The sequence below is a fragment of the Melanerpes formicivorus genome, unplaced genomic scaffold (genome assembly GCF_026170545.1).
Source record: "Melanerpes formicivorus ecotype bairdi unplaced genomic scaffold, bMelFor1.0.p_v2 SCAF_6, whole genome shotgun sequence".
Classification (NCBI taxonomy): domain Eukaryota; kingdom Metazoa; phylum Chordata; class Aves; order Piciformes; family Picidae; genus Melanerpes; species Melanerpes formicivorus.
Window position 1 is genome coordinate 25,280,409 of NW_027142358.1, and position 16,098 is coordinate 25,296,506.

General features: G+C 39.8%; 1 protein-coding gene across 3 annotated transcripts in view; it reads right to left on the reverse strand.

Moving 5' to 3' along the window:
- Positions 1-616: 616 nt before the first annotated feature.
- Positions 617-16,098, reverse strand: part of RUFY2 (RUN and FYVE domain containing 2) — a 28,037-nt gene continuing 12,555 nt past the window's right edge. For 2 of the 3 annotated variants that reach the window (XM_068140147.1, XM_068140149.1), the window contains exons 9-18: positions 15,451-15,552; positions 14,568-14,684; positions 13,802-13,969; positions 12,276-12,373; positions 8,103-8,222; positions 5,237-5,366; positions 4,574-4,668; positions 3,554-3,602; positions 3,053-3,130; positions 617-2,231 (exon numbers count right to left, since the gene is read on the reverse strand). In XM_068140147.1, the coding sequence (XP_067996248.1) occupies positions 2,088-2,231; positions 3,053-3,130; positions 3,554-3,602; positions 4,574-4,668; positions 5,237-5,366; positions 8,103-8,222; positions 12,276-12,373; positions 13,802-13,969; positions 14,568-14,684; positions 15,451-15,552 (1,101 nt within the window). In that variant the 3' untranslated portion in view covers positions 617-2,087. Of the gene's footprint in view, positions 2,232-3,052; positions 3,131-3,553; positions 3,603-4,573; positions 4,669-5,236; positions 5,367-8,102; positions 11,369-12,275; positions 12,374-13,801; positions 13,970-14,567; positions 14,685-15,450; positions 15,553-16,098 lie in introns of those variants that run through there. The other variant, XM_068140150.1, reaches the window with a different exon arrangement.

Sequence of the window (16,098 nt, forward strand, 5' to 3'; positions counted from 1 at the left end):
AAACCCAACAAACTTTCCTATGGTTACTGTGAATCACACTCTGTCAGAAGAAGGGTTTTTAGAAAGAACCAACAGTGTGGTCCAATAAGCTGCTAAAAGCAGGCCAGGTGCATGGCTTAATGCCAAGGGAAATAAAACCACATGGAACGTGAACCATTCCCTATTTTGTTCAAGGCAGAGTAAGAAGCAGCCATCTGAGTAATGATGCACTGCTTCAGTGACATCTGCCCCTGCAAATAGCAGAGAGGACACGACTGCAGCTAATAGAAGTGAATTGATTGCATGTTCTGGAAAACTCTTAATTTTAAAAGAATGCCTAACTTTAATTCTGTTTAATTGCACTCTGAAAAGTTACTTATTGAAGACAGCAGAGATGAGCATCATCTACACCCTAAATCAAACACTGCTGCCTCTATACTTGCCCCACTCAAAGGCCCCTAGGAAATGCCCTTAGGTTACTTTCTGGAGGCATGTGAGTAGCATGTGGCTTGTGAGGTCACTGGCAGGGTAGCTCCCCACTCCCCAACCTATGCAAAGACTTTCTAAGCACCCTGAACAAACCCTAACGAAATATAACACTTCTACAAACTTCAATAAAGTGACATTATTCCCACAGTTAAGTTGCAGATCAATAAATTTATTTTTTCCCTAAAGCTATTTACAGATTTACAAATTGTTGTTTTGTATTTTACAAAAAGTTACATCAGGTAATTTTCAAATAATTTTTCTTTACAAAAGCTACATAAGCAACTACAGAGTGAGGTGTTAGAAAGAACAGCTGGATGAGCTTTCAGAATAAATACCTACCCTCAGAAGCCAAAGCTAAGAACAAAGTGCAAGAAAAGATCTGTTTCAAAGCCTCCCTTTTCCTCTTGGTAAGACATCTGCAAGCCTGTAACTGAAGGAACTACGGGGCCATTAATTCTGCTGAGGGCTCACTAGTGCTGCCCAGGGTGTGGAGATTGCATGTCTGCAACCCATCACACCAGCAGCTAAAGGGAGGGGGGCAGATCGGTGAGAGTGTAGTGACATGAGAGTGAGGACAACTGATCAGAGAATGTGTTTGTGCTGCCTACAGGAATAATAAAGATTTACACTCCAGCAGAAGGTCCTCACCAGCATGAACCGTGGTCAGACCTAGATGTTCTCAAAAGTGCTCTGGAAAAACATGAAGTTTAGGAACAAACTCTGGAAGTTTTAGAGAGATGATGACAAAATAAGGAAAACCCTTCCTATCCAACACAGAAAGGAGTAATCATAGTATTTCTTGGTGGCAGGTTCATCCTGCTTCTAGAGCTACACAGTGAGTACGTGTACAAGCCTGAAAGCATGCCACAAATGAAGATAATGCAAAGAGAGTTGTTCAAGGTTACAATTATCATTCACCAGGCAAGAATCTGTGCTGGACATTTCTCTTTTAATGGAAAAATAGGTATGTCGAATTAATAGCTAATTATAGAAAAAATAATCCAGCAAAATGCACCTTCCTTCATCAAGTGCCTACAGGCACTGCTTGCTCCTGTCTGACAGAGCCTCCCCTTACACCTATGACTACAAAGGGCAGCTGTCAGTGCAATATTCTTGGATGTAACATTGATAACTGAAGGGAAGAAAATAAATACAGTATTTGGCAGTAACTTCTTGGACCACTGCATAAAAATACAATTTCAGACTAGCCATTGGGCAGTTTTGCTTCACAACAGCCTATCACAGGCACATTCTCCAGCAGCAGTCAGCTGGCCTTGTTGCAGGCTAGCCTGTGAAAAGCAGGTAAATCTGTCACCTTCTTCAAGGTTGTCATAAGATATTCATCAAATACAAACTGCCCAGCTTCCTCCAAAGAACTTCAGAGACATCTGTAAGACTAACACTGTCACCTGGATTTTTAATGCTGGCATCTTCTGTGTTTGGGTCCCATTTTCTCTACTTGTTTCAACAGAAAGTAAACAAGTTCTCCACAGATGAAAATGCCACTGTCAATCGCTTACCTGAAATCCCAGAAATCCTGCAGTGTATTCTTGTTTGTTTGGCTGTTTGGTTTTTTTACAGGATTAGCTAAAAAGTAATAAATATCTTGTACAATAATCTTATGGCACATTAGAAGAGCACCTCTGTATAAGTATTGCATGGCAGGAATCACAGACACGAACAGGCTTTGGTGAAGAAGGCAGAGGCAGTTCATTATCAGAGCAGGCATTACAGAAGATCTCCCCACAGTTCCTGCAATGATGCTAAATATTGAGGAGAAGATTAAAAATTAACATTTACAATGGAAATATACTTGCTAATTGAATACCAAGAAACTATACACACACAGCAATCTAAAAATGTGGCTGCTTTCACTTCTTGGTTTGAACACAGAATCAGTTTTCAAGATAATACATGCAATTCTCAATCTGTGATGCAATCCTAGGTAGCCCATGGTCTGCCCAGAATTACATCATCTACAGATAGAGAGAGACTTGGTTTGTCTAGAGCCATATTTGGTTTATCCATGTAAATACAAGATTTGCAGATTTCATTCAGTCTCTGGATTAGGAATACTCTGCTATACAAAAACTATTTGATGTAAGAAATGATCTTCAAGAGAGTAGATGATTCTGTCAGGAAGCTAATTAACACAAAAAGGTAAAGTAAAAATGTCCTGCACACATTAACAAAGCATGGAAATTAACATCATGTTTTACATTAAAATGACAACAAACTCATCATCTCTTAGTCTATTGCTAAAAAAGAAAAAGGCCATGAGAAGACTTCCACACCTGTCAAGTTGTATCAATGCCAGAGCTGACAAGAGTTTGAGATGATTCTACAAAGTTGGATGAATAATTTTTAAGTGTGCTCCTTTGTGGAAATTCACCAGTGTTTCTTTTCAGTGTTTCTTTTTCAGATAGAGCCCAGCTGCATTGTACAGATCAAAGAACTAGAAACACACCTCAAAAAGGACTCTGCAATGACCTGAACTGACACTCCGTGGCTGACTTCTAAGACAAAGAGCACCTTTCTTGGAATACATTTAAACAAGTTGGAAGCAATTCCATTCAAGAGTTACCTTCCTTTTGGAAAGAGAAAATTCCTTTTCACATAACTTGCAATGTGTAGCCTCTTTGTCCTTCAACCAAACCTGGCCCTGGAGGAAAAAAATTCTCATAAGCTGTATGCATCAGTTTAAGTTAAACTTTGCACTGCAGGGAACATCACAAACTAACAGCAGTACATTTACTGCCTGAACCACCTAATGTTCTGAGAGTGGTGTAACATCACCAAGACACTCTAAAGCAGTGCAAGGCTGCTCCAAAATGCTGCAAAACCTCACAAGACAGAGCAAGAACAGGTGCAAAGAGAACATGCTCAATGTAGTACAAGCTGCTCAGTGGCTGGGCCTGGAAAGCAGAGTTATTCCAGTCTCAAAGCTGAAGCCTACTGGGCAGGGGCTCATCATGCAGGAACAGTCCCCAAGATGCAGGGAAGCAAAAAAAAAAAAAAAAGCCCCAGGACTGTGTCAGCAAATAGTCAGAAAAAAAGGTTTCACTTCCCCCTAAATACTACTGACCTGCAATGCTTTGTTTGCTTCTTTTATATCTTCTATTTTCAGCTTTGATCTGAAGAATAAGAGAATGATATTTTAAACTTCTGTATTTTCAGTAGTGGTCTAACAACTCTAAAAGCTGCAGGTACTTCAAAAATTCTAAGCTGAGTACTCTGAACATGAAGTTCGTATTCTGTATTCCTGCAGGTATCAGCCTTGCTGTACTCAGCGTTATACAAAGACAAGCTTGCACCAGAGAGCTCAGAATCCTTTGCATGGCTGTACAATTTTCTCGGGGTTATGTGGATTAGGGACATTTTTCTGTGCACAGCTCTGTGCAAACACCTAAAGGTAGCACACAGCACTGCTACAAAACCTGCACTCATACAGGACCACATGATGTCATTATGGAGAAACCAGCCTTTCCGCAGCCAGCCAGTGCCAACCCACTCAAAACTGAGTCACAGAATATAAATGAAGTTGTTCAATAAGGCAAGAAAGTCCACATTAGTCATAGTGAAAGAAGAAGATAGAGATAATGAAATAAAACCTTAACAAGGTTTAACAGTAAGGAGAGCTGTGCTCAGAGCTCATTGCTCACTGTAGTCAGAGGGGTTTGGCAAGGTAAATACGCCCTTGCATACTCCGCAGACTTAGCAGCAATGGCCTGTGACTGTCATCTAGTCTCCATCTCTCAAAGAGGAATCCAAGAACACGCATCCTCACAAATGGGTAAGCACTCTCCTGCTGGAGTCAGGGTTGTTATCTTCTCTTTGGGTTCTTCTCTGGGAATGTCACAATATGCATACTGGCCAACCACAACCCCTAATGCCCCCAAGCCCTTTTAGCCTAGGATTTTCTTTTCAGAGAATTGAATTACACAGGAACTCACAGTCAGCCCACCAGCCAAAATGAAAACTAATCAGACCTGACCCAACTAGACATTTCTTGTTAGCTGGCAAGGTAACATCATCTAATTCACATGAACACCATCCCATTTCAATTTTATGTGACATAAATAATCATCATGAATAACGAAATTACTCGCTCAGCTTGGATGCCAGTTCTTCCAGAGCAGCTTCTTGGTCCTGACATATCCTCTTCAATTGCTCATTCTTTTCCTGAAGTTTGAGGAACTCCTTCAAAGGAAACAAACATAACATGCAACATCTCAAATCATTCTCAAAGTTGTATTTGTCTACTGCCCAGAAAATTACCGCTACCCAGAGCTGATCTTACTGAGAAGCCAAATAAATTAATGATCCACCATACTAGGAGTCCCAAATCAAACACAACCCAGGATCAAAAACTCTCTTAGGCTCCAAGAGATGAAGTACTTTTGCTTCTGCAGTCTTCTCCAGGGAAAAAATAAAAACAACTGACTGCAGAGACCAGCAAAACTATACAGCCACCTATACCAAGTCAGAGAGGAGCACCTTCTGGCTTACAAAGAGAAGACAGAGTCTTCCATACAGTTGAGAAAGAAACCCAAGGATTTCCTTTTCCTTTATTCAATGCACTGACTTTTGAACTGAGGACTAAATAAGGGAGTTAAAAGAAGGAATTTTCTTCCCTTCAACTGTTTGTGAAAAGACCTTAATCTCATCTCATTCATCTACTTGCAGGAATCCTTTAAAAATACCAGGTGTGTAATGAACTTTGCAGTCAATTTCTAAATGACTAGTCAAGTTTTACAGCAGAATTTACTTTTTTAAGGTTAACTATTTCTTGGGTCTCTGTTCTCAGATGAGATACAGTTTCCTTTTCCTTTTGGAGATCATCCTCTAAGGTTTGCCGCCATTCTTTTTCTATCTTCAAATCGGTTTCCAGCTGAAGCCTAGAATATGCAAAAGAAAACAAACAAACAAAACAGTGCATGAGAGAGTATCATTTAAAAAATCCCAAGGTCCTTTCTGGGTGCCATCTACCATTATCATCATAAACAAATGATCCATTTGCACATTTTCTAAAGGAGACATCATGCATCAAAATACTGTAGGTATTGATGTAACAAGCCCAAATGCTGCCACTTAGAAAATGCTATTACAAAGAAGTGTATTTAAAACACCAAGACTATGGCAGGATTTTGAAGAGCTGACCTTTGTAACAAATGAGCAAAAGAACAGAATAAACCTTAGAATAGAATAAACCAAACCAGGTTGGAAGAGACCTTCAAGATCATCGTGTCCAACCCATCAACCAATCCAACCCACCTAAACAGCTAACCCATGGCACCAAGTACCCCATCAAGTCTCCTCCTGAACACCTCCAATGACGGCGACTCCACCACCTCCCTGGGCAGCCCATTCCAATGGGCAATCACCCTCTCTGTATAGAACTTCTTCCTAATATCCAACCTGAACCTCCCCTCCCCTGGCGCAGCCTGAGACTGTGTCCTCTTGTTATGGTACTGGCTGCCTGGGAGAAGAGACCATCATTCGCCTGTCTACAACCTCACTTCAGTCACCCCTGAGTCTCCTCTTCTCCAGGCTCAGCAACCCCAGCTCCCTCAGCCTCTCCTCATAGGGCTTGTGTTCCAAACCCCTCACCAACTTTATTGCTCTTCTCTGGACTCGTTCCAGCAAGTCAACATCCTTCCTAAACTGAGGGGCCCAGAACTGGACAGATTCACCACAAAATTCTGAAGTGTTGTAAAACATGCATAAGGCAAAGCTTCCTTAACCTTATACAGCTTTTCTGAAACAAAACCAACCAAGCAGGCACACTGCCACTGGTGATGCAGACAATGACCACAGGTATCTCTGGTGATTCATAAAGGTTATTTAGTATTCACCCTTAAGAGATGAATCTGCTAATGTGGGCTGGGGTTTACAGCATTTTGAACAGAATTGAAAATAAAGGAGGAAGGACTTTAAATTACTGTTTTTGTTGAGCTTTCTACATCACTGGGGTTCAATGCAAAGAAGAATCCAACTTCTATTAGTTTAACTAGAGCCCAGTGAAAGTAATTAGGGCTACTTTAATGGAAGATCCACTCTAGGTAGAACTTCACTGTCAGTTTCATGGAAGAGCTGGTCTTTAGAATGTTACAAAGAAGCCAAAGGATGGAAGCACAAAACTCAACCTTCTAGATCTATATTGTGCCAATAAAATCAAAAACTCTGAGAACAGCCATGTAAGGTTTGGTGATGGAAAACCAGGATCCACATTCATTTTCCTGCTGTAAAACATAAACCATTTTTAAAGGAAAGACTTTTGGGGATTTTGGGATACTACCTTAGCATCTGTCTGGAAAAGATCAGAAGTTAACATGACCCTGTAGAATTCTAAAGTTGGGGTCTGAGCCCAGATTTTGCCAAAATCTGCAAAGTTGACTGTGGTAGTAAAGTGAACATTTGTCATGACAGTTAAACAAGTTTATTAACACTCAGAGTCGTGAGAGAGGCAGGGTGCGCTAATAATTGGGTTGAAAATCACTGATTTTTAAGCCTCTGTCCTTGCTGGGCCACATATTTGTACTGTCTTAAATAATCTACTTGTTACCTTTCCAAACAGGGCAAACACCTGCCCTCACATGGAGCTTTTTATATTCCATGTTTATGAAAATAATTACTGAGGGATTTAACCGAGCGAGAAGAAGCTTGGCTTTATGTTAACTTTTAATATTTACGATTCCAGGGGATTTTTATTTCCCACACAGTGGGAAGTTAAAACACTTCTACCTTATTCACAAGGCTGATCAATTAAACTATTCCGATGCCCTTTCTGTTTATGTTTACACTACTACATACTTGTGGGCTTCATTAGAAGTGTGTATTACTACTACTACACTACTTACTTTCCGCCATTGATGATTTAAGCTGGCACTTAATAGACAAAAAACAATTCTATTTTTCCCACTCCATTCAGCTGCACACCATTTTTGAGACACCTGTAATGGGTTGGGGCAAACCCCCTCCCCACCACGCACAGAAATGACGACTCAGACAAACGGATCGCAAAAGTGATGGAAAGTTTAAATAGAGAACAGTGAGTGCGTGCAGAGAATTAGAAATACAGTGACAAGAAGAACCCCAAAACAGACCCAGAAAGATCCCATCCCCACCTGAGGGTGCACCCAAAACCCCCAGGGCTCCTCCTTCCCCCCCGCCACTGCTAGGCTAGTCTCAGCTGGCCAGATCTGAGACTGTTCATCCCACCATGGCCTTGGGCCTAACCAGGTCCATGGCCGGGAGATCTCTCCCCCAGTTACCCGGTGGCGAAGAGGAAGGAAAGAGGAAGTGCCAGACCCCACCGTGAAACTTATAGTGGTGCAAGGGATCATGGTAGGAAATAACCTAATTTCCTGTGTCCACCCACTGGGCTGGACTTCTGGACACAGGAAACACCCCTGTAGCAGAGGGCACCCAGCCCAAACTGTGACAACACCCAAAGGTAGTTTGACTCTCTTTAAGAGTATAATTTCATCCACCTTGCCGGCCCCCAACATGAAGATCCTTCGTGTTTACATTCTGTTCAAAACCATTGATAAACAACTAGCCTGCATTAAGACACAGGACACATTGCAATGTAGAATGGTTACTGCTTTGTATATTTCTAAAGCCATACTTACAGCTGCTTCTCTTTCTGGGAAAATTCTTTCTGCAGACTTTCAGACTTATTCACATATTCCTGTGTAAGTTTCTCATCCTCGGCCTCAGCCTCCATTTGAGCCTTCTCTGTTTGCTGCAATCTGGTGTAATTCAAATCAACTTTGGGTAAAACTGAAGCTAGAACTAGGGTGTAGAGGGTGAAGAAGACAAATAAAAGAAAAATGGGGAAATAGAAACATTTCTAAATAAAAACAAAGTTTGGGGAAACTCACAAACTCAAACGAGAAATCCATACAATGCCTAGAGAACTAGCTCCTGGGTTCTGATACAGCAAGAGAGTAACCACTGTAAGTAATCACTGGTTTATTTGGTGCTCATCAATAACAGATGCCAAAGCATGGTGATACATAGTTTAGAACTGAAGCATACACCTTAATGTTTGGGTTTTTTGGGGGGGTGGGATTGCCTTTAGCATATGTTCCTGTCAGGTTTTTAGAAGCTTTTTTTTATTAGAAGCTTTTTTGTTTTAGAAGCTTTTTTTTTTTCTTTCTTTCTTTTTTTTTTCTTTTTTCTTTTTTTTTAAGCCTGTAAAAGTACTTGACCTGTGCTAACCATCCAGCATGTGTTGTGCAAAAGCAGCTCAAAACGATTCAGGCATAAGGCTGAACACAGAGCACTGCAATCAGACAGCAAAAAAAACTTAACCAACCTAATACAAGACAAGACACCCTGACAGGTGCCATTACAGTTATAGAACTATCTCAGCTACACCATATTATTAATGCAAATCATCAGTATTAAAAATAATGCATTCTTACACTGGTTAAAATAGCTCCATACTATAAACAAAATAAAACTGATTGATCAAGAAATGAAGAATTGGATTTATTTACTCTTTCTTTTCTGAATTCCAGGAGTGTGCTTCTGCTTCAGCTAGTATTCCCTTTGGAATCCACTTAGTTCACTGTGGTTCCTCTCTGCTTGGCCACCTCTTCGGTCCAAAAAGAAAGATGGATGTAATATAACAAAGTAACAGCACCAAAATGGGACTTATGCTGTAGCATAGCTACACCTGTCTAGGTGAAGAGGCAGGAGAGTGAAAGACCACTGAATGTCCCCACCTGCTGCATTGCGTCTAACACAACTGTGTCAAGAGCCTTTCAGATAAGCGATGGAGCCATCCGTGATACTGTCTCTGTGCTTGATTCCTCACATCCCAGCAGCTAACTGAATGAAGAGTAACCCAAGACTCTCACTGTCAGCTGGAAAAAACATGAGGTCAGCAACTTGTCTACATTTGTGCTTCTACTGGTCAAGTTTCACCAGCAGGAGTTTCCAAAAGCTGCCAGTAAATCAGTGAAAAAAAAGACTGGAATTAAACTACCTTACAAAGTCTGTACTATTTCATTTGACTATATCAGTTGTTTTAAGGATGTTCCCAGTCACATCTGCAGTGGCCACAGACGGCCAAAACATGTATGGAAAGCAGAATTTTGGGAAAAGTCAAGGTCAATTCACTGGGCAGAAGCAGCTGAAAGAAGCTTCACAGGACGATTAATAGTAAAACCAAGCTTAAACCCTCCCTAATTCACAAATTAAACTGCAGTGTGGCTCCCACAACCAAGGCAGAGTTGGAGCTTGCTACTTAAGAAACATGCCAGGCAACCCATCCCATGGCATCGCCCTCTAGACTAGCACCAAGGCTAACTGCACCCCTGCAACTCACATGTGGAGCTGACTGAGTTCACAGCAGGATCTGTGATTCAGATGACACTGAGGCAGAGGCTAGCCTGCACAGCCAGCCATGAGATGGTTAACACTCCCATTTCTGCTATGGTCTACCTGTTTTGTTCAGTATTTCTGGTTTGGGTTTTCTTTGACGGGAGACACTTTATTATTTTTTTGGTAGCCAGCCCAAGGTAAAGGCTTTGTCATATTCCACACCAAGGAATAAGGTAATATATAATCATGGAGTAGAATCCTTTCCTGTATTAGGGCATCCTGCCTCCACTTTTGGAAGCACATCCCCTTCTGCTGAAAGACCCTAAGATTCTTTTCCCAAATTCCCCTGCACACTTCAGAGCAAAAATTAGGATGTGCAGCTAAAACACTCTTTTCTGCAGTGCAGGTGAACAGCAACCCAAAGCAGAAATAGGATTTGTAAAGACTGCTTGACAGTGGTGGAGGGAGTGGGGGGGAGTTGGGCAAACCAACACACTACAATTACAGCACGCACATAGCTGCAGACAGGCAAGATCTTTGGCTGGCCAACAAGTTAAGACAAATTCAGGATCTGGGCCCTAAATGTAAATCCCCTTTATTGCTACAGCTTCCACTGCAGCTATGGTGGTGCAGCTACTGAAGCCAGGAGTCGCAGCTACAAGATTTCTTGGAACATGCTGTCCTTCCCTCCTGGAGCCTCATCCAAGGCCAGGCTCCAAGCTTATTTTAACTCCATGAAAATATTTTACCCTATGTCAATCAGCAATCTGGAATCGTACTTTCTCTGTTTTATCCTCTAACCCTGTGATTCTGCCATTGCACATACTGAACATCTCCCTTAACTTCCTTTTTAGCCTGTTTTTAAGGATACCCACTTGTACAAAAAAAGTATCATTCTGATATAGCACTCAACTCCCCTTTCCCCAGACTCCTGTCAGTCTATTTAAGAAAGCAGTGCTAGTTAGAACCAAAAACACAACAGAGAGGACATTTGGGGGATAACTACAGCCAAAACCAGTGAAAGAAATACACGGGGGAGAAGGGTAATAGTGTCAGAAGGGCTAGTTTTAAAATCTGTTAGTACCATAAAGAAGAGGAAAAAATCACTAATTAGAAACAAATCCCATAAAAATGTACAGTCAATGTCAAAACAGCTAACTGTTTAAAATAAAATTTGTTTGACAATGCAAAGTGATTTAGAGAGCATTAGAAAACTAGCTTACAATTGCTTAATAATAGTGCAGTAGTGTACTCTTTCAAAACTTTTTCTTTTGGGAGGGGTAAAGTGAGATCAAAGATGATGTTCCTTCAGAAAACAAACTAGAACCCAGCTACCATCAGCTACAGTGCAAGATGATTTCTAATACCACTTTACATTTAAAGTTCTAATTTTTAAAATCTGAAGTTCTATTTTCTCAGTTAATTATTTTAAACATAGTGGATCTGGAGGAGCTTTCAGAACGATATATCTTTGACAAGTTTGTACTGGTGCTGAGCTTCGTTGCTGGCACACTTGACGAATGACATTGCAATAGTCCTAGTTTGAGTTAACAGATCTTTGTCACTTCATGAATGCAGTGGACAAAAATCAAAGACAGATGAAGGCAGCAAAATAGTAAAAACAAAAATTGGGATAAAGGATGAAAAGAAAAAGAAAAAAGAGGAAAAGGATGTCAATAAAAGAATATTCATGTCACTAATTCTTTTTTAATACATAACCATGTTTTTCATAATCAGATTTAAACGAGGAAAAAAAAAGACATGTCAAACACCAACATGACAGGGCTGATGGGTATGTCTTATTTCACAATTAAAAAGATCAATGTTGCATTCAGGGCACTAAATTGAAACATATGAATCACATTTTCTCAGTATGTAAAGCATGCAGTCCAATGGCACTGTAAATTTATAGACTGGAATGTTAGTCTTTCACTTTTCAACCTTTCAGTGTAAAAATCTCATGATGTCATTGACAACAGTGGCACTTGCAAAGGCGTGGAGAATAGTTCTCATAGCTTCAACAAATACAGCAAGGCTCCATCAAGGCATTCAATGTTTATATTAAGCACAAGCTTAAGTATAAGCAAGGTTAATGCCTTGGTTTCTATTGCATTTCATTCAGGTGGGGGGGGAAAAATCCATTAAAAAGAAATAATAATGAATCAGAATTTTGAAACAGCTGAACAAACAAGTTTTGACATCAGCACAAAATCCTAGGACCAGAGGATAGATGGTGGAGGAAGAAAACTGCAAGATTTATTCTGTATTTAAAACAAGTGTGTTTGTTAAAAAAGGGGGGGGGGGGGAGGTAAGGGGCAGTAATCAAACAGTAAAGCACCAGTTACAATTTCAGAAAAGTTCTTCACAAATTTTTCAGTTAAAAATTACATTTCAGTGGCAACTGGGAGGGAATGCAGTAAAATGAAAGAGGATGGAGACATGAATGAAGAAAAACAAAGATGGGCCTATACCTTTGTTCTAGTTGCTTCATAGTTGCATTAATTTGATTGGTCTTATCCTCTAACCGACCAATTATTTCATTCTTTTCTTTCATTGCATCTTCTGAAACCTGTGTTACAAAAAAAGGTTAAAACTGAAGTAGGTACATACTACACTGTTACCTCAAGGGATTCTGTCTGCAGTATTTGAAGAGAAAAATATTAAAATGGCTTCACATCTTGATTATTTTGAAACACACCCACCTAAAAAATGTAGTTGACAGTGCTGAAACTTCAATGCCCAGCAAATTTGTAGCTCTGAACTTTTCAAGTGTAGATGTAATTAAATAAGTACACATTTTCCAGTTGGGTTTCTTTTCTTAGTTGATCATTTTGCAAGTCACCTTAAATTCATTGATCATCTTTTTGAGGAGCCCATTAGAAGCTTTCCAATGAAGAACTAAGATACTTAGACCTGGAAATCAATAAGGTTTTCCAGCTCTTATCAAACTACCACATGCACCTAAAAATCTGTAATGAATTTTACTAACATATTTCACAGGTTTGACTGCTTGTAAAGATGTCAAAACCACGGATAGAAGACGTAAATTAAAATGCAGAGCATTATGCTTGCAGTACAGATCAACACTACTGATGGTCCCTGAGTAGCAGAGATTAAACTCTTTTACTCTGCCCAGGAAGTGGGTCTGAAGGTCATTAAGTGCAATCAGTGTTACCCACAGTACCCAGCAATAGCTTCAAAAGAAAACTAAACTCCTACAGATCCCAACATACTGAAAACCATTCTCGTTTTCATTTCCAACTGTTTACATTTTACTTCCTCTGGTTCAGTTTCATCACAGCTGCAGGTGGAAAAGTAGCATTCTTTGTTCATCATCTTAATTATCTCTCTGCAGCATCCTAATTTTTTTGCCCTCATTCTGCCACAGATTTGACTGTTTTCTCATGCCTTTTTTTTTCCTGTTAGTTTACTTCATCAAACTTGTGTTCTGCTAAACTTCCCTGCTGTATGGGGATTTGTTAACTGCATGCTGACTCTCTGAGATCCATATTCTCCCGCAGAATCTCTGCACTGTGACAAATTTTCTTACTTTGTTAACCGATTATTAAAAACAACCCCAAAATATCTAATTAGCTTTTTCCATTGAACACAACCTTGTCTCCCCAATGCCTTTCTTTGCTTTGAAAGCTCAGATCTTGCCTTTATCTCCTCACTGTGTGCCTATATTCTCTTGGGGTTCTATACAATGCAGGCCAAAAAGTGTCATTATCACTAGAGATATTACTCGCTCTATTCCATGCAGCATGTTATTAGGCCATGATCTTCTCTTCCATAAAGCCACCAAAATTAAGTGACTGCTTTAAGAACTTCTTTCTGTGAAATCCTGCTTGTAACAGTCATGTTCTACCATGACAAGCTGACCTAAGAAGTGGAAACAGACCAAAAATTAAGGAAGCAACAGTACTTAATAAAATGCTAATTCATCTTTCTCCAGTCAAAGTCTGTTCATCAGTTTTATAGCAGATTGCTCCTTTACCTGCAGCTTTTGGTACATTTCCATGTTAATTGCTTTAACTTCATCAAGCTGCTGTCGAAGGCCTATGAGGGTATCCTGCTTCTCATGGATATCCTTCTCCAGCAACTTCATGGCAAGTTCTATCTCATGTTTCATACTAACTTGAACCACTAGCTCATTCTCCATATCCTATGAAACACAAACACAATGCAACACAGAATATTTCAATAATTATGCCACATTCTATCTCTGCTTTGAAAAGGACAAAAGTTAATTCTAATGCAGCTGCAGCATCACTTATTTCACCACTTCAGAAATCCTGCTTCTCTTTAACTTTGCAAATTATCCACTACATGAACATTACACTTTCATGTGCTTAGTGATTGATGGGGTTTTAACTTTGGGAGAAGAAAACTCAAAATACAAGGATTTACTCTGCCAGTGCTGCTTAGAGTTGGCTAAATACCGATTACAAAACCAGAATGAATTATTTCCATTTTCACAGGACTTAGCATACACACATCATTGTGTCAAATGTACCTGACATTTCTCACAGAAATTGTGTTTTACTTATTGTACTTTTGCAAAATTGCTAAAGAAATCCCAATGTATTCATTGCTCCATTAGAAACCCCTTTTTATTACAGCTAGTTAGAGAAAAGGCAATTCAAGTCAATAAAAGGCAGCATCCAACCTCAGCAAAAGTAAAACCAGCAGTGTTTAGGTAGTGACTCTTCTCAAGCACAACTTTTCCAGCAGTGCTGTGCAGCCCTGGCAAGAACACTTACTTGTCGAAGCTGCGATTCTTCTCGAAGCTGTCTACGTGCTTCATTGTACATGTCATCTAAACCTTGCCTGGAGTGTTTGTATGTCTGAAGCTCTGCTTCAACATCCACTTTAGTTGCCTACAAAGATACAGAGAATCTATCCTCATCACAAGTTGATGCATCAATTGTAGCACCAATTTAACGCTTTTGCAATTGTAGCATCAATTAAACACTTGAGGGGAAAAGAAACCCAAAACAAAACACTTCTCCTAGCACAGCACAAACATGGACAGAGCTGTCTCAGCTCCGCAGTCATCAGTTTTTCCCTGAGAATTGAGTAAAGCTAGCACAGCAAACAGTTGTGCTGCAGTACAGTGCTCCTTCAGTAAATCAATCCATTACACAACTGTTCCGGTACTGAGTAATCCAAACATCTGCTTAACCTGTGCTTGCAACCAATTATCTTGTAAAACATGTACCCCAAGTTATGTAAGGAGCCACAAATCACAGCTTAAAACCAGGTCAGTAACCGCAGACACGATTGCTCCAAATGACATTCCACATAGTAAGACAGGGCAGAATAGACAGTCTGTCAAATAAAATACACTATTTGGACAAGAATTTAAGCTAACATTGCCTTAAATGCTCTTAGATACTGCTTAGAGTCTAAAGAAAAAAAGGAAGAAGGGAAGAAAACCAGAAAACACAAGGAAAAATGCTACAAAATTTGTAGATGGTTATAAAATAATCTAGTATCCTATAATTTCAATATATTCATGTCATTATAAAACTGCCCAGATTTAACAGGCCCTTTCCCCAGTAAAAGCTGCTTTAGATTTGGCCCAGCTCCTGTTCAATTCAAGTTGCTTTGAGAACTACATCAAACATGATAAAACTAACATACCTCTAGATGATGCTGTGTTTTCATTAAAATGAGAGTATTTTCACTCCTCAGTTGATGGTTTTCTTCCTGAAGTTTAATTATATTGTTTTTGGCTATTGCTAACTGAAAAGAAAAAAGACCCAAGAAAAGAAAAGCAGTGTGAGCACTTTTGCAAGTGGAAATAAAGAAAGAGATGTTCTGATGAACACAAGGGCACAATTTTCTCTGCTCTTTTCTTGCAGACTCCCAAACATAAGTTTAATTGCTTTTAAAGAAGACATAAAGCTCCTGGGTTTACTAATGAGTTGCTTTCATTATACAACAGCATACTTCATTCTTTCATGTCTGTAAAGAATACGCTTTCTCTTCACTGCTTCATTATGGCTAAATGACCCTCAATTCCTTTTCCTCATCTTAAACTGTTCCTTTATATTTGGATTAAAATATATCCACTTTTGCTCTTTTTTGGACATCTTGCCACACCATATGGAGCAATTTGTATAAGAAAACCTCCCTCCCACAAAAAGAACCGGGCCTTACACTATATACCTTAATGTCAGTTGTAAAGCAGGTGGACAGTTGGGCTGAAGCCTAGTAAAGGAGCTACAATACTCTTGAGAAGCCACACTCAGAAAAAATGTTTTCCCTCCAAGAAGTGAATATAAATAT